This window comes from Stegodyphus dumicola, chromosome 12, assembly GCF_044657685.1.
Source record: "Stegodyphus dumicola isolate Sdum_Otavi_A_Nest chromosome 12, ASM4465768v1".
In the NCBI taxonomy this organism is placed as follows: Eukaryota; Metazoa; Arthropoda; class Arachnida; order Araneae; family Eresidae; genus Stegodyphus; species Stegodyphus dumicola.
The window spans coordinates 46,128,869-46,148,477 of NC_140779.1; the positions used below are offsets into that span (position 1 = coordinate 46,128,869).

Sequence of the window (19,609 nt, forward strand, 5' to 3'; positions counted from 1 at the left end):
GGGAAATTTATACCTGGAAAGAACATCTCAAAGTACAGAACAGCGTTTTTCAAGCTAAAGCATTAGCTACAATAAAAAAGCCATCCAATACGTAATTAAAATAGCATCAGGAAATGCAATTATCTATACCAGGGCTTCTTAAACTTTTTTCAGTCGCGACCCTTTTTATCACTGTCATTTTTTTCGCGACTCCTGGACCCCCATAATATTTACGAAAATTTTGTGGGATTCCATAAGCATTGCGCAAATCCGACACACGCATGAATGAAGCCGTCAGTTTTTTCCCTTGTACTGTAATATACTATTCCAGTTTTAGGTCATTTACTTTAATTCTAATTTTAAGATAAAGAGCAGTGTGAAAATTTTAAACTAGTAACAGACGAAACGTCAGCGTCACGTGCGAAGCAAGTGATATAAACGTTTATATTATAAAGAGAATGTGTTGAAACGTTTTCGTTTTTTCTTTGTCTGTATTGTCTTATCTTTATCTATTTTAATAAGTTAAAGAAATATCAAAACTTCTAAAATTTTTGGCAACCCCCAGTTTAAGAAACTTTGATCTATACCGATAGTATGTCTACTTTACTCCCAATATTGAATCACAACCACACCTTTCCCATAGTAGTAGTAAATATCCAAAACCCTTTCCAACATAATAATCAAATCTATATAAACCTTATATGGGTTAAGAGCCATGTAAGTATTATAGGTAACAAAGCAGCAGACAGACTAGTTAACAATCAAGCAGAATAGTAGTTGGCTATCCCTGCAACCTTCTTTTAGGTGGGAGGCCACCTAAAAGAAGTTTTAGAAGAAAAAGCAATATAATAATGGCAAACCACCTCTAAGTAAATATATGGTAGAGACTGCTGCTTTACCAATGGAACATGATACCAAGTCTTCTTCATCTAGTAAAAATGCAGCTATTGAAAAGATTAATGGTCCTAGTACACATGAAAAATTCAATTGTATCGATCCTCGATATCAGAAGGAAATCGTATGTCCAACCCACTGATGAAACTGAACAAAATAATCAAAAGGCAGTTTCTGTTCTTGTAATAATAGTGGCAAATAGAATGGGGATCCAGAAGAAACTGGCGGACGCATCTATACAAAAGTCAGTACAGACAGACACATAGCTGTTTTAGAACGAACTGACGAGCATGGCTCCTTTTCATCACTTTTGCATCTGAAATACAAGTACATTTGTTTGCGGATTGAAAGCGTCGCCTGACCATTATGACATTTAGTGTCCACTTACGGCTGCCACTCATTTACATGAATCAATCCGTAATATGGACTCAATCCGTAATATGGATTATCAAAACCGTACATCAGTTAAAAGCATCTGCAATACAATCAACATTAGTTCAGCTATAGAGCAAGATAATTTTCATAATAAGTTCAGAAGTGATAATTACAACAGTACAAGTGCTAAAGAACTATCCAAAGAACTTTAAATCAAATTCTAAGTATTCGCATAGAAATTAAACCATTAAACATGGTAATTAAAATGTTCCCTTAGATTATAATTATTATAACAAGTGCACTTCAAGAGGCACAGCATCTAAGATTTTTAACTCGTACAGGAAAAACGGGAAAACCGCATCCGCTAAATCACAACGCGGACACAAATGTGTGTTGAGTGATCGTGATAGACGATCAGTAAACCAACGCAAAACGAAAACAATAGCCCTTCAGAGACAAAGCTCCTTTGGCCTAAAAATAAAACTTATTTTAGAAAATAAAAAAAAGCTTCTTATATTCATGGGCAGGGGATGGCCAGTAATGGCTTTTAGTAGCATCATCAGCACTTTTTTTACCACGGACAAAATAGGATTGGTTTATATTGGATTGGATTATTGAATTACGGCAAAGCACACGAGGGCTATCTGCCTAAAGGGAGGGATGCCTTCGTGGAGGAGTTTCTAAGGAAAACTGGCTCGTATACACGTTACACACGGGGAAAACCACGAAAGCGTCCATGAAGCCAGCCCGTTCGCTGGATTCGAACCTCGAACCGAACTACCAGTGTTCAACGTCTTTACCGCTCGGCCGCTGGTGGGCCCAGGACAAAAATAGGAAGTAAAATGTTTGTATTTTTCCCCCCTCGTAATTCACCAGCCGGTCAAGAGGATTTTTATATAGATGGATTATATAAGTGCTCCTTCCCGACAAAGAAATTAAAGCCACACATGTACAAGCAGATTCAAACTCTGGCCCCTTGGCAAGGAGCAACCTGCAGTGAGCATGATACCAACTATAATATAGCCCGTAATCCACAGTTATTCTCAAATATAAGTTGCGAAAAGTTTTGAAATGCTCTCGTCTTAGATTTTTTTTAAATTTAATCTTGAAACGATTTTTAGTACCAATCTTCGTTTAATGAACAAAGTAAAACTCTCAGAATTTTACAATTTGCACCATCGGATAAAGCGGAAATTATCTATTGAATAAAATTTACATGGCGTTTCAACGTAATTTAAGACAGAATGGCAGACTTTTTTCGACCATTAGATGTAACAAAATTGTTGGAGGAGTGATTAAAAAGAGCGATGAGTATTGAAAAATGATCTTTCAGTAGAATAATCTGATTCATAACGTGTCATTGACATTAAAAAGGGCTCACCAGCGGCCGAGCGGAACACTGGTAGTTCGATCCGAGGTTCGAATCCCGCGAACGGGCTGGCTGCATGGGTGTTTTCGTGGTTTTCCCTATGTGTAACGTATATACGAGCCAGTTTCCCTTAGAAAGTCCTCCACGAAGGGCTCCCTCCCATTAGGCAGATAGCCCTAGTTGTGCTTTGCCATATTTTAACAAACCAAACCAAACCAACCATTGACATTAAAAAGATGGGGGGGGGGAGGTTTTATAAAACAAGCTTTTATTCAGAACTCATAAAACCATCAATATACTAAAAGAAGAGAAATAATATATTATGCAGTTTAATGGAGTCAACAGATAAATAATTCTGTATACAGAATTCATCTACAGTTTTGTGCAACAAAAAATAAAAACGTGGATGCCTAATGAAATCGAATTGCACTGCCAAATGTATGAACTCGTTTTCATAAATTTACCACCATTTTTTATAAAGTTACTTTTTAGTGATGTAGGTTGCCATGTAAATACTTTTGTTGACATGGTGCATTGTCTGAACTGCGACTTGTACCGTATTCTGTTTCATATTGTTTCTTTAGAATTATAGTAGTATTATCACAAAGAAGGTGACGAAAAAAGTTATTTGCATTATATGACCTCCATAGCAATCTGTGCCCTCTTTAAAATCATAGGATGTAACTTACATCTTGCTTATTGATATAGTAATCCATTCTGTATTTTTTTTTTTTTTTTGTTTAATGTGTTTCATTATTCTTATTCAAGTTTTTGGTTTATTTGATTACGGCAAGAGGCTATCTGCTAAAGAGGACAGATGCCTTCATGGAGGACTTTTTAAGGGGAACTAGCTCGTATATTCGGAAAACCAAGAAAACGCCCATGCAGCCAGCCCGTTCACGAGATTCGAACCTCGAACCGATCTACCAGTGTTCAGCGAATTCACCGCTCATCCACTGGTGGGCCTATTAAGTTTTCGATAGTATTATGAAGTGAACATTTAAATGCAGAGGAATAAGAGATTCAGGAACTTAAATTGTCTTCATGGAATCGGAATTTTTTGAATTTCTGATGCAGTTCATTTTTCTGCTATAAATCATCATGCTTCATGAAATAAATTACTATGCCTTTTTTTTTTTTTTTTTTTTTGGTAAGTACAGAAAATAACTTTAGAAGTTTTATTATGTTATTCAGCAGACAGTCTACTATTTTTTTCAGTTTTAATTATTTATATTAATTATTTTTATAACACATTATTTTCGATTTTTACTGGTTATTTACCAGTTGGAGGATTTCTGAGGAAACTATATTATGTTTAACATCATTTTTGCTTCCTTATATGAAGTAAAAAGGAAGTAATGTAACCGCGAAAAATTTCGGGTATCATATTACAAGGAAAATATCCATTTTGACCGCTATCGAATGCAATTTAATGATCTTTTTGCGTGACATCTGTACGTAAGGACAGAATAAAGGACTCTTTTCCCTCCCCAAAATTATAAAACTGAATGAAACTGATGAATTCTGAAGTGAATTTTTCTTAGCATCTGTGCGTACGTACGTATCTCGCATAACTGAAAAACGAGTAGCCTCAGAACGTTGAAATTTTGTATATAGAACTGCTCTAACATGTAAATGTACACTTCCTATTTTGGTTGCAATCGGCCGCACCAAAAGTATATAAATATATGTGTATCTATATATCTACTCTGTTGCTTGGGTCAGTGATCTCAGTTTCTTTATATGTTTTATATATTTTTAAATTGTGCATTTTTTGCTTTAAAAATGATTGAACTATGTTGTTCTTATCTTCCGGTTAAGATTTTTATGCCTTTAGTAAAGCTGTATGAAATATTTTTAGAATTATCAAAAATTTAAAAGTTAAGTGCGGCTAAGCCTGATTATTTTTACTGTAGCAGCTATGTTTTTTTACATTTGAAACTTAGCAGAATAGGAGATTTGCTGCCAGTATAGATAAACTAAGTTCCCAACAACAAAGATAACGGCTTCTTTTATTATTGCGAATTAAATCATGTTTAATCCATTTTGGAATTTATTTGAGGAAATACGTGTTTAAGATCTACTTCGTAATTTTTAGTATGGATATTCTGAGTTTTTATGTATTTTTGTCTTGTCACGAAGTGAGTACTGAAGTGTCTGTAAAAAACTGTTTCTTTTTTTTTCTTTTTTGTTTAATTTCTTTTATACATCATTTTAGATTTATTATAGTATTTGAATAGACCAATGTTGCAACAATTAGATAATTCTTCATATGATATAAATTTATATGCATTATATTTATATGCATTTATATTTATATTCTGAGTTATAAAATAAATGAGATGTAATGCTGTTAAGTGAACCTAGCGCCAGAGTGTTGCTATGGTAAACAAATATAATGAATTTTAAAGAGTTCATTTATTTTATTATGGTTTATGCGCTATCGACAAAGTAAATTTAATGCAATCCTATAAGTTTAAATGAAATGCAAGAAAAAATACGTGTAATTTAATATTCCGTACAAGGAAGTCATGTGGTGTACACATTTATTATTGTTACATATGAATGCAATTTTGATTTTACTATTATCACTCAAATTATCCATCCATATTTAAACAATACAGAATGAATTACTTTGAAATCATATCCTCATGCCTATTATTGCTATTTAAAGGTAGTTATTAATAGCTTATTGCAAACTCATAAAATTTAATTGTAATAAGTTAAAGCATTTTAATAGTGTGACCGAAAAACTTTTAGTTTACCTACAAAGTGGTATTTGGTGTTTTTATTAGCACGTGTAAAAAAACAGTGATAAACAGTCAGAGTAACCTGTTAATAGCAGTTTAATACTGATAAAAGGGAGTGAGGGGCTTTAGCCATTCATACAGTGAGAGTTGCTTGTAGCTACTTCATTTCGTTTTCTTACTCGCTTTGTTTAGATTATGGTTTTAGCCAATGTGGCAGAACCTATCACTCCTATCTTAGAATCTTCTTTCCCCCTTTTTACTTCCTTGTACGAAGTAAAAAGGAAGTATTGTAATCGCGAAAAGCTTCAGGCAGCATATTTCAACAAAAATATCCACTTTGACCGCTTTCGAATGCAATTTAACGATGTTTTTGCGTGATATCTGTACGTAAGGACAGAATAAAAGACTCTTTTCCCTAAAAAAAAAAAAAAAAAACTGCTTTAAAATGAATTCTGAAAAGAATTTTTTGTGGCGAATTTTTTGTACGAACGTATGTACGTACGTATCTCGCATAACTCAAAAACGAGTAGCCTCAGAACGTTGAAATTTTGTATATAGGACTACTATAACATGTAGATGCAATTTAACGATGTTTTTTGGTTCGTATTTTGGTTTCAATCGGTCGCGCCAAACGTATATAAATATATTTATAAATATATCCACTCTGTTACCCGGCTCAGTGATCTCAGTTTCTTTACTCTTATATGTTTGTAAATTGTACATTTTTTTTCTTTAAAAATTATTGAATTATGTTGTTTTTATCTTCCGGTTAAGGGTTTTGGCCTTTAGTAAATCTGCATGCAATATTTTTAGAATTATCAACAATTTAAAAGTTGTTGAAGTGCCGCTAAGCCTATTTTGATGGCGGCCACTGCTTGTTTACATTTGAAACAGCTGAGTAGTGAATTTGTTGCCAATCTAGAGAAACGTAACTTCGCAACAACAAAGATAAACGCCTTCATTTATTATTGCGATTTAAATCAAGCTTAATCCTTTCTGGAATTTTTTCGAGGAAATATGTGTTTAAGATTTACTTAATTTTTAATAATTAGTAATTTTTAGTGGAGATATTGAGTTTTTATGTATTTTTGCCTTCTCGCGAAGTGAGAACCGAATTAATTGAATGAGAAATACTCAATCGTCTGTGAAAAACTTTGTTTTTTGTTTTGTTTGCTTAATTTCTTTTATACATCATTCTAGCTTTATTATAGTATTTGAATAGAACATGTGGCAACGATTAGATAATTCTTTCTTTAAATGATATAAATTTTGTGCATTCTGAGTTGAGTTCGTATTGTTATTTTGCTCTACGAGTGTGATTCTAAAATTTAGGAAGTGAAGAAAATTTATTTATAAATAGTAAGTGTTTTTCGTTGGTTCCTTTCGAGAGGTGTACTTGGAGTAGCTCATCTGGACAAGTTCGTGAGTATATTTTTGATTTCTACGCTCTCATTATGGACATTGTCTTGTACATCGATAGGATAGCTTGACTTGGTAAATATGGATGAGATAAATGATTTAGCAGTCCTTAATAAGCGCGATATTGTTGAGAATATTCTTAAACATGGCACGATTGAGGATTGTAGGCAGATTATGGCTGAGTTTAACTTAGCGTTTAACACGCTTAGAAATGGCTTACGGAAAATCACCCCAGAAATGGAGCAATGGCTCCAAAAAACATATGCAGAGCTTGAGAAGTGTGTAGCGATTAAACAAGCTGCAGGAGCAGTGCAAAATATCTGCGGTAGCATCCCTTTAGTTAATACTAGCAATGATTCGACATTTAATCAAACTGCAAAGCAACCCAAACCAGTTTCAAATGTTATTCAGGAAATAAGCAAAATAAATAATTATAATGAAAAATGGATTACACCCAAAAAACAACACAAACGCACACTTAGTGAAAGCAGCAACGCTTCAATGACGTCAATCAAAAATAAATACGCTTCATTAAAAATAGATGATAAAATGGACACTACAAATGTTAGTTCGCTAAACTCACAAGAAGACAGTACTAATAATGAAGGTGATTTCATTACGCCCAACAAAAAGGCTAACAGAATTCCACCGATTATCATTTCAGATGTCGCGGACTGGAAAGCCCTCAGAGATAATATTAAGCAATTTACCATATCCATGGAATGTGTACAGAAAGGTGGTGATATCCACATTAAAGTAAAATCGGAGACTGAGTATCGAGAAGTCACGAGATACCTAGACGAAAAGGAAATTCCTTACCATACCTTCCCTCTCTCTCAGGATAAACCGATAAGAGTTGTAATCAAAAAATTATCTGTTCACACCAAACCCGAGGACATAATGGAAGAACTAATAGATAATAACATCCCAGTTAAAACAGTAAGACAAGTTACCAAGAAAATAGACAATGAAATTGTCAAACTACCCACTTTCATGGTTGAAGTCAAACGCAGCATAGAAGGCAAGAAAATATACAACATAACGCATATTCTAGATTTGGCTGTTAAAATTACTCCCTTCAGACCCACTCCAGGACACAAACAGTGTCACCACTGTCAGAGGTATGGCCACAGTCGTGCTCACTGTAAGCACAAGCCCAGGTGTTTAAAATGCGGGCAAAACCATACCATATTACTACTACATGCACAAAAGACAGAAACTTACCCGGCAAATGCTGCTTCTGCGAAGGCCCCCACATTAGTTCGTACCGTGGTTGCGAAATGCATCCGGATGACTTGAAAAGAAAAATTGCAGAAAAAGAATTCGAAAAAGAAGCGAGAAAAACTTCAAAAAATAATCCCCTGATATCAACTTAGAAAATTTCCCACCTCTGCCAAGAAGAAACATAAGCCAAAATAGCAGTGAAAATATTAATGAGCAGAATGCTTCATCCACCAATCAGGACGCAGCTGTCGAAAGTGAGAACTTAGGCTCCGTTTCCGATTTCATAATTTGGCTGAAGAAATTATTCTTGCAAGGAAAAAATCTCTTCGAGCGGTTCTTAAAATCTAAATCAATATTGGAAAAACTCCAAGTCGGCTGGGAAGCCTTTGAACTTTTATCAAGCATCAATTATGAATTTTAATCACATTAACAGTAATTCAAGAACTCACTTCACTGACCCCAGCAGTTTAAACCTCGCGTTTTTTAACGCCAATGGTATTCGCCACAAGAACGTTGAAGTCTCAAATTTCCTTAATCACCATAATATTGATGTGTTTCTAGTGAATAAACTTGGCTCAGAACTAATGATAAGTTCAAGATCAATGGTTACAACGCATTCAAGACGGACAGAGACCATAACAGGGGCGGCGGTACTATGATATTAATTAAAAGGCATCTGCACGCCAACGAGTTCAATATTCCCAATAGCAGCAGCATTGAAATCACTGCGATCGTTGTGCATTCGCGCACAAATGAGCCGATTGTCATCATCTCGGCTTATAATCCCCCCAGAAACATTCTCACCAACAATGACTTGCAAATTTTTAACAATATCACTCACCCTGTTATTATAGCAGGGGACCTGAATTCTAAACATCATAGCTGGAATTCTCAAAGAAATAACACAAATGGCAACAAACTTTATAGCTATGCTCTTACGAATGACCTTAGAATTTTTGGACCAACGGAACCTACCAAGTATCATCATACAGGTAGCTCGGATGTTCTCGACATTGTTATTTAAAAAAATATCCAGCAAATACCTTTCCTACAGGTGATTAATCAATTAACCTCTGACCATCTCCCTGTTAAATTTACTTACCATGGCTTTGAGAAGACCTTGCCTTTAAAGAAAATTATAAACTGGCAGAAATTCAATAATTCTCTGGAACAATTACCTGCACACCCGGCTCTTGCCGATATTGTAAACATTGAGTACACTATCACTAACATCAATAGTAAAATTAAGAAAGGCCTTGATGATTCCATCAAATTCAAAGATTATAAGAAAGACAAGCTCCCCGACCACATCATTGAGAAAATAAAAGACAAAAACCGCACAGCAAAAATCTGGCGAAGAACAGGCGATCCCACTGTTAAAAGAAATCTGAACAGAAAAATTAGGAACATCAAGACCCTCCTCCTAGAGTACAGATCAAATTGTTGGGACGATTTCTTACACTCCATGGATTTCTCTCCGAATACAGTCTGGCGTATTGGAAATTCCTTAAGGAATACTAATAACAGAAATATTGGTCCTCTCCACACCAGTAGTGGAATTGCTTATTCTGAACATGACATGCGCAGCATCTAGAAAAGACTTTCACCAATCATGCCTCTAATAATGATGAGATAGATGAAGAAGTCGATAATTTCATTAACCACCTAGCTGACAGAAATTGTAATAATCACTTCAACCCAACTTCTCCAACAGAAATAAGTAATATAATTAGCAACTTAAAGTCCAGGAAAGCTCCCGGCTACGATAGCATCACCAATACGGTTCTCAAAGCTCTCCCAAGAACCTACATAGTCCTCATTACAAACATAGTCAATGCTTGTATGAGGCTCAATTACTTTCCGCAACAGTGGAAGCACGCGCAGATAATTAAGTTTGTCAAGCCGGGGAAAAACCCAAAGGACTTAAACTCCTACCGTCCGATTAGCCTTCTCTCCAGTTTGGGAAAGGTATTTGAGCGTGTGCTCCAAAAGAGATTAACTCAACATCTAGAGGATAAGAAAATTATATGTAAAGAGCAGTTTGGTTTTAGAGCCGGTCATAGTACCGTGCACCAACTACTGAACGTTACAGAATTTATTGCAGACTCCTTCGCAAAAAAGAACACAATCGCCAGCTGCTTTCTAGATCTAGAAAAAGCATTTGACAAGGTGTGGCATGAGGGTCTCCTCTACAAGCTGCACCTTGTTCATTTGCCCATCAGTTTTATTAAGCTCATGGAAAACTATCTTAAGAACAGGACCTTTCAGGTAAAAATTAATGACTCTCTCTCTTCAAGAAAAAGAATTAAAAGCGGAGTGGCTCAAGGAAGCGTTCTGGGACCGCTTCTGTTTAATATCTACACGAATGATATGCCGGTTCCTTTGAATGCAAAAGTAGCGAAATATGCCGACGACACAGCAATTTTAACCAAGTCGCTAAAACCTCAGCTCGCTGTAGATAAACTTGAAAGCGCAGTAAATATCATAGCACACTATTATGATTCACGGAAATTAAAAGTAAATCCATCAAAGAGCCAAATTCTCCTTTTCAGACGTCATCGGAAGTTCACTCCTGTGAATGTAAATATAAAAATTAATGATCAAGCCCTAGCAATTGTTTCAAGTACTAAGTATCTAGAAGTGGTCTTCGACTCACAGCTGTTATTCAAAGAACACACGGAGTATGCCTTGCGCAAAGCCACCGCTGCTAAAATGTCTCTTTACCCTTTAATAAGAAGAAATGCTAAATTAAATATCAGTCTCAAGAAGAAGATCTATACCAGCTTAATAAGACCCACCCTACTTTATGCAGTGCCTATCTGGACCACTGTGTACAAGACTTATAGACACAAACTACAGGTCTTTCAGAACAAAATACTCAGACAAATTGTTGACTCCCCATGGTTCGTACGTAACCTGCAGATACATAAAGAACTAAAAATAAGACCCATAGCTGATCAAATTCTCACCACAAGCCACAATTTATATGCTAAAATAGAACTTTCTCAATACGAACATATCCGTGATCTGATAAATTATGATCCTACTATAGAAATTGCAGCAAAGTGCCCAAGAGGCATCTTCCATAACAGCAAATGGTGAAATGTGTATATATTGTACATAGTACTATTATCTTTATTTTATCTTCATTGTGTCATTTTACCAGTGTCTTTGAAACTTTATAGACTTATGGACATGATCCGTTACCTGGATCTTCAAAGCTCTGATTATTTATTGCTAGTGTAAAACGTTTTTCACCATTTGCTACTTCGCTCAAATACCGCCGTCCCTATCTGTACATATTGTATAGTTTCAGTAACTCATGTGCCTCAGTGTTGTGCAAGAACTTTAGTGTTTAATTTCTCAGACCAAGACTTCACTGAATTGTGATATCTACTATTTCAAGATGCATTGACTGTAGACAGTTCACGGGAGGGTGACCCCCACGTGACTACCACTGCCCAATCTGTGTTTTACAGCAAGGATGAATTTGAATTATTTTGTTTAGCTAATCTGTTGCACTTAGTTGTGCCATTTGTCTTCATTTAGATCGCGATATTAGTTTAATTATTCCAATCTGGATAACCTGTTTCAAAACTTGATAATTATTAATATATCCAATACTCATTGCACGCGTAAGCTGCTTTGCTCGGAGTCTGAACTTGGGTGGATGACCACCCACGTGACAGGCTCCTGCCAATCATCTCCCTCCACTCCACCTACATTTCACAAAATTTGACAAGTTTCGCCTAGTTGGCGCGGCGTAAATCGCCTTAATTAAAAACTTAAGTACCAACGCCTTAGGGCAATTTACCAACAGAGACGGTTAAAGTAGCGGTTAGTTACTAATTGCTGCCTAGCCATTGACTCGATTTCGATTTCGCATTCTGAGTTATAATATGAACGAAATATAATACTGTTAATTGAATCTAGCGCCAGAGTGTCGCTATGGTAAACAAAGTGAATTTTAAAGAATGCATTTATTCTATTGTGGTTTATGCGCTGTCGGCGAAGTATATTTAATTCAACCCAATAAGTTTAAATGAAATGCAAGAAAAAATGCGTATAATTTAATATTCCGTACAAGGAAGTCATGTGGTGTATACATCAGATTTTTTTTTCAGAGCAAATGTATGCATGTGGTTGTGATAAATTGGAATTATATAGTATGTTTGTCATAAAACTTAAAAGCTTTGGGAAACATTGCCATAATCTATTAATGTATAAAAGTAAGTTATAAGAAAGAAAAGCTGCTACTCTGTGTGGTAACAATATAAAAGACAGAATTCTGCATTATTTCAAACAGGGATAGGCAAACTATGGCTGGCCGGAAGCTTATATCCGGGCCGCGGATAGAATTTTAATTTGCCGGCTAGAGGCAAATTAAAAGAAGCATATATATTATATATCCATCTCCTTTTCAACTTAAATTTTTTTTTTCTTCCTTTTTATCAAAGGACTGATGATATTTTTACTTTCTCTATTTTTGTTCTACAAAACATAAATCGACAGAAATTGCAAGCACAGACAGCTTTCAAAATGGGAATCTAGCTACTAAGAACGACTTGTCTCATTTCCCGAGTTTAAATTCAATACCCTCAGTAAATTAAGAGAAGCTTAAGAATTGGCTTGGAAAGTAAGATGAAGGAAGCTAAGATGGCTTGGAAAAAACTGCATTTTGAGTTCGAACGCAGATTTCAGTGCCATTCAAACAGAACTGGATATTTTTACCGTGGCTTTCAACGTAAATTGTGAAGCAATGAGGTCATATTTGCAGCTTGAATTAATTGATTTGCAATCTAACAATCATCTCAAGTAGTTGTTTCTAAATATGACAAAGTTTGAGTTTTACAAATATTATCGAAAGTAAGTTTCCCAAATTTAATATCTCACGCCTAGAAAATCAGTGCTATGTTTGCTTTATCTTATATATGTGAACAAGTGTTTTCAACTGTAAAAATTAGAAAGAATTATTTCAGAAGTAGATTGGCGAATGAGCATTTAGCCTCGTTCGTTAGAATCGGTACATCTCACTTCGAACATCAATATAAGGAACTTTAAAAAATGAAATCGCAATTTCATTCATCTCATTAACATATTTAACTTGTAATACTTGTATATTGTTTTTAAAATTTTAGAAAAACTTCTCTTGGCTCGCCAAACTTTCTTCTTTCGATTTTTGGCCCGCGACCGAAAAAGTTTGCCCATGCCCGATTTAAAACAAATCACATCGCTCAGGAATAATATACTTACATGAGTAAATGACTAACTAAGGAACTGAATTGAATTGTTACATTAAGGGGGGTGATGAGGTTTTCATCCTAGCTTTGACTGAAATTATCCCAGGAAATGAATTGGTTTATAACCATCTGTCCATTATCATCCAACTCCTCACCCCCCAGAAAAAGACTTCCTCCCCCCTTTTCAGCTGCATAGCAAGAGCTATAATTTAAGAGCCTTATTTATTTTGCTACTGTTTTCTCTGCCCTCAACTTATTAGTTCTAGGAATTCAGTGGCTAAGTGTTCAGTTATTAAACTTTTATTGTATGTTGTTTGCAAGCAGAAAATATCTAAATGATGGTTTGAATATTAAAATATTTTTCAGGTATAAAGGAGAAGACTATACATTTCCAAGAACAAATTCAGTTGCATATAGACAATTTCGAAGGCCCCACTTGCCAACCTTGTGTGAAAAATGTGGTTGGGGCGCAACAGAATGTTGGCGATACGTTTATCAATGACTTTTGCTGCTCATTTTTCTTCAAGCTTGTTCTTAATATCTGTGCAGTGATATTTCGAAATTTTACAGCATTATTTTTCAAAAATCAGGTTCCACATTGAATTCTTAGAAAACCTAAATGAATACTGAATTTTTACTACCGAGAATATATTTTAATTCTCAGGTTTAAAATTATGTATATAAATAAAAATTAATTATTTATTCTTAAATAAGTAATTTAATTTATTTACATACATGCTTTTTAAACTTATTTCAACAAATAGAACATTTTTATGTATGCATGAACTATCTTCCATTCTAAATTTAATATTTTTATTGCAAGAGAAAACTGCACAGTAATCTGGACTATAGCTATTTCAGATTCTCTTTTGGTATAGCTTTTGATATAGCTATTATATAGAGAAAATGACATCTCTTGCTGTTGATTGCTGGATAATAGTGAAAAAACTTTATTCATTAGAAGGTACTTAAATGTAAAAAAAAAGGTTAAAAAAAATACAGCCAAACGATTATAATATAAATCACATCTGAAGACATTTTTTTTTATCATTGTAACCATTAATTGAATCCAAGGCTGCAGAAAGATATTCAACGTGTTAATTCTTTGTATAGTTCTGATGGTCTACTGTAGAAAAACACAAGTGCATGTTTGCCTTTGCTTGTGTAATTTATCAATTTCGAAATTTCTCGCAACTCTGGGATGCAGTATTTTAATTAATCTGGATATTTTTTTAAACAACTATCATGGTTTGTTTGCATAGAATTGCAATCCTTGGTATGCATAAAATATGCATCTGAAATATTACTTCATTCTGTTATTCTAAAACTGATTATATTTCTGAAGAATAAAAAGAAACAAAAAGTTTAAACTTTAATATATTTAAACGGCATACATTTTTAGAACATGTTAACTAATCAGATTTTTGTAACCATCATTATTATTTACAAAACTTTTTTTTTTTTCCTTCAAATTTTCAGTAAGAAAATTTGCATTATTTCTTCAAGGAACTGGATTTTATTACTTGTGTTTCTGCACTCCTGAAGATGAGTTATTTTTTTGAAACCCATTCAGTACAGATCATCTAATGTAATAATAATATTGTAAACAAAATCATATTTTTATTAAGATTTGTGAATTGAAACTTTTAAAGCAGGTAAAGAAAATATGGAAATAGTTTTATATAAATTATATTTAATGAATATGTATGACTACACAGATATAAAAATCAAATTATGATTATTTAACAAAACAGGTTAGACAGCAATATATTAAAATTATCATATTTAGATTTTCATTGCATTAGAAGAATAAAACAAGTAATTATAGAATCTGAATTTTTATTTTAAAACATTTTACCACTGGAAATAAATTTTAATTATAAAGCAATTTCATTTCTCAAAAACTTCTGTACAAGTGTGGTTAAAAATATCTATAAATTAAAAATTTGTGTTTAACAAATTTTGGCAACTATAACAACATTTGACAGGAATCTTAATGTACACACATGATTTTATGCAGCTATTTTGAAAATTTTAATATTTTAAGATTTTCTTTTATATATTTCAATGATGAATTTTTTCTAATAAATGGTACTGGTAAAAATCTTAAAAAACAGTTTGTAAAGGACATTTGTCAATAGTATATGTTTACAGTGAGACTTTTAAACATAACATGCATTTATAGTATTTAAAAGCACAGTATGCAATAATTATTATAAAGAATTTTCTTTTCTAAACTGCAAATTAACAATAATGAATTAATTAAAAAATACAAAGATTTCAATACTTAAAGACTTATTAAATTATATTTTAAATATGAAAGCTAGAAAGGGAGAGCACATACTTCTTGTAATTGATTTAGTGAAGAATAAAAATATAAACAGGAATTAAATTTGCTTTTTCCCTATTTGGTATCAAAAGGCACTTGCAAAATATTTGATAATAACATGATTTAAGACTTTTATATATATAGAAATATATAATTCTATATAACAAATACTCTGAACTAATTTTCGTACAAAAGCATTGCAGTAGTTACATACAGTATGCTTCAAGTAATGCTCTTTTAGAATAAAATGCATTTTATTTTACTTTAGAATTGAATTATTTTCAGCTAATGAAAGAATATTCATTGCTAGAATTCACTATGGTAAATGTTAACTTATCTATTGTTAGAAGCGAATGTTATCTTGAAAGACAATCAAAATGATAAAAATGTCCCCCAGCATTATGTGTATATAATTTAGAGATGTATGAAGTAAGTAAACTTTTCATTCATCATATTTAAATCCTGCAAAAACATGTTCAAAATATGGTATAAAATAATATGTGAATTTTTTTACACAATGCTCAAAATACTATGAATACATCAAGTTAAAAAAATTATAGGTGTAAACAAATTTATTCCCAAAGAATGTATTGAGAATAATTTTTTTCTATAAAAAATTTTTTTGCTAACTTAACATTTCATGTTTACAGGTGATTGGTCAAACACAAAAATTTCATGTAGTTCTCATTTAGTAACAAAAGAGAGTAATTTATTTTCAGCATAACTACCCGTTTATGATTGGCTATTTTTATATACATCTTAAAATAAAATTTAGAATAACAGTTTTTGTATATACACATATAATAAATTTTTATTGTTAAATTAAACTTGCATTTGTGATTTAAAACACATTTCAGGAACATAACTTAAAAAAAAAATTGTGGCAGTCTTGGGATGATTTAGTCCGCAAGGCTTTAATCCATGATTCCATCACAGAACTTTACAGTAACATGTCTAAAATATTTATACATAGTCTGTAAGGCATTGTAGTGAACTCTTTTTCTCTCAGCAAAGAATGCCTGTTACTTTGCATTAAAAGTCAGATCATCTTGCATTGTCAGTGGCTTAATAATAAAAGAAATCCAATTATTATATTATTTGCTTCTTTCTAGGACTTTTTCAATCACAGCCACAAGAGCTCTTTTTTCAATAGAATCAGCTAATATAGAAATATGACTCAGTGCTTTATTACAGTGCTGTTCTGCAAGGAGCTTTGTACGAGGAAGTCCATCACTCTAAAGAATGAAAAAAAATTATTTTCATAATTTTTTATATTCAAATACATTTTGAAATTTCATTTTATAACACAAATATAAAGTAGGACATTATATTTTTTACACCTTACCATACCTCTTAGAATACAGTATTTCCCGATTGGTGTAATTTGTTTTTATAGTATGAAAAGATCACATTCCTAATTGCTTGAAAAGTATTAACTTTTTATGGGAATTATTTTAATACATTACAATAATATCGAAAAATGACTACTGGCTACAAAATTTCTGCTGTCTTATTTGATTTTATTAAAATAATGGTTAATGCTTATTATACCATCATTTTGTGATTGCCCTGGAGGGCAGTTCTATATAGCCCATTCTACTGGGACGATTGATGAAATTAGTGCTTTTGAGACATGAAAAATGCATTTTGAATTTTGTCAATAGGCCCAGTAGAATGGAAGGTATAGAACAGTACCCCCTCTTTTTTCCCCCACAATGTACATATGTATTAATTTCATAGCTTTCTATATCTTGTGAGTAAAATCTTCGGTTGAGCAACATTTGGTTGAAACAAGTTTTAGTTTCTTTTTTTTTTAGTTGATGTATGGCAAAGCTATATTAAAATATTAATTTAATTTTATTGAATTACTGAATCAAACATAAAACATACTTCCTACATATATATATATAAAACTCATTCGGATGTCCCAGGATTCTCAAATATAATAAGAAATATTATTGACTCTTAACAATGGGAAATATTGTAATTCAGATAAATGTGCATGACTTTCAGTTAAGTGCTTATATGCGTTCTAGGATGGAATACCAAACAAATGACTGAGAACTAGGAAAAAAGCACACTAAATGCAGCACGAGTCTCCCACAAGAACATCATAAACCATGAGTCTCCCACAAGAACATCATAAACCATGAGTCTCCCACAAGAACAGCCACTTGTTATATCTTCTCAACTAGCACTTTGAACAAAATGGTGAGAAACATAGTTGCCCATGTGGACATGTATTGAAAAACATACTGGTTATTTCCAGCATTTTCTCTAAAAATACTATATCTCAACTAGCACTTTGAACAAAATGGTGAGAAACATAGTTGCCCATGTGGACATGTATTGAAAAACGTACTGGTCATTTCCAGCATTTTCTCTAAAAATACTTATTTTGTCCACTCTTCCTGTAATGTAGTCTTATGGTATAACACTGCACACATTAAACACAATAAATCAACAGGAAAATAAAGTGTGACATAATTAAAGTTTGTGAACTTCTGACTTGCACTCCATTATCGATTCAGAGTGCATAAAGTATGCTTTAAACAAGTTTGAAAATACTCATTTCAAAAACAAACAAAATTATATTCGAGGAAATAAACCTTTAAATAGATTAAAAGTCTAAAGAACTTTAAAATCTTCCTGTAATGTAGTCTTATGGTATAACACTGCACACATTAAACACAATAAATCAACAGGAAAATAAAGTGTGACATAATTAAAGTTTGTGAACTTCTGACTTGCACTCCATTATCGATTCAGAGTACATAAAGTACGCTTTAAACAAGTTTGGAAATACTCATTTCAAAAACAAACAAAATTATATTCGAGGAAATAAACCTTTAAATAGATTAAAAGTCTAAAGAACTTTAAAATAAAGTGTACAATCGGGTAAAAATAAAATAATGAATTTTAATTTCTAGTCATTCATGCTTATCAATACAAAATGATTGATTTAACATTCAACAAAAACTAAATTTTAAAAGGAAAAAATACTTGCATCTGTTTAAGAATCTGATATTTTAGAAATGTGTGTAAATCTTGAATATGCTTTGTTAAAAAGTTAGTCTTACATTCAAACAACTCTTAATTAAAAAGAAAGAAAGAAAAAATATAGATGTATTGTTTCTCACTATTAACATAAGATTAGACTGACAGTAAAACTAAGTGAACTGAAAGTGAGTAAATCAATTTAATTTTGTATTTTTTAGAATTTTATGACAGCATAATGAACAAAATTTCAAATTGACAAATCTCTTCAGTATTCAAAGAACCAGGATTCTCTTGTAGATAATTTTGAGACTCATATTAATTTTGCTATGCATCTGTTTCATCTTGAATGAAGAATAGGATTCAGGAGAATTCTGATTTTAGAAATGTTCCATTAGTTTAGAGCTACAATTAAAAGAAGTACATTAAGAAAATAATACATGCATTAAAATAAGAAAACGTATTTTTCCATTTTTATTCAAGTAGTAATCAATTCTAATACAGACCACACTTATAGGAGATAAAATGCTTTAAAATTATTCTAACACAAAACGATGATAAAAAATGTTTAAAAAATCTTCACATTAAACATTTCTTAAAACATTAAACAAATGTTAAAACATTTTTTGCCTATGAACAGAAAATGAGCAGCAATATTCATACTCATGAAATGGTGCTTCTTCCTATAAATACAAGAAAACATTTAGCAACAGAGGTAATAAACCTTACATGAACTTGATGAAAGGTTTTTCACTTTTATCCAAATCTACAGTTACTGTAACCTCATTATCTTTTCTAATGGTGAATCATTCTCAGTTCAATCAAAGCACACGTGAATTTTACCTTAGGCTCTGCATACTTTGTACATTTATTAAAATGTGGATGAAACATCTCTAAGATAACCACTTACAATTTCAAATGATTCTGATTAATTGTAAAGGTGATCATCTTGGGAAAACACAAATGTAGGGTAATGCTTGATATTGATGTTTATTTACATTCTCTGAAATATTGCTCATCTATGGTCTTTTGT

At 32.6% G+C, this 19,609-nt stretch overlaps 2 protein-coding genes across 5 annotated transcripts in view; one reads left to right on the forward strand and one right to left on the reverse strand.

The window, feature by feature from the left end:
• The window catches only part of LOC118190610 (uncharacterized), a 31,024-nt gene extending 14,618 nt beyond the window's left edge, over window positions 1–16,406 (forward strand). For 2 of the 3 annotated variants that reach the window (XM_035361359.2, XM_035361358.2), the window contains one exon: window positions 13,617–13,955. In XM_035361359.2, coding sequence (XP_035217250.1) covers window positions 13,617–13,752 — 136 coding nt within the window. In that variant the 3' untranslated portion in view covers window positions 13,753–13,955. Of the gene's footprint in view, window positions 1–13,616; window positions 13,956–14,729 lie in introns of those variants that run through there. The other variant, XM_035361360.2, reaches the window with a different exon arrangement.
• qless (decaprenyl diphosphate synthase subunit 1 qless) overlaps window positions 16,269–19,609 on the reverse strand; it is an 83,097-nt gene continuing 79,756 nt past the window's right edge. For both annotated transcript variants that reach the window (XM_035361362.2, XM_035361363.2), the window contains one exon: window positions 16,269–16,814. In XM_035361362.2, coding sequence (XP_035217253.1) covers window positions 16,674–16,814 — 141 coding nt within the window. In that variant the 3' untranslated portion in view covers window positions 16,269–16,673. The remainder of the gene's footprint in view (window positions 16,815–19,609) is intronic.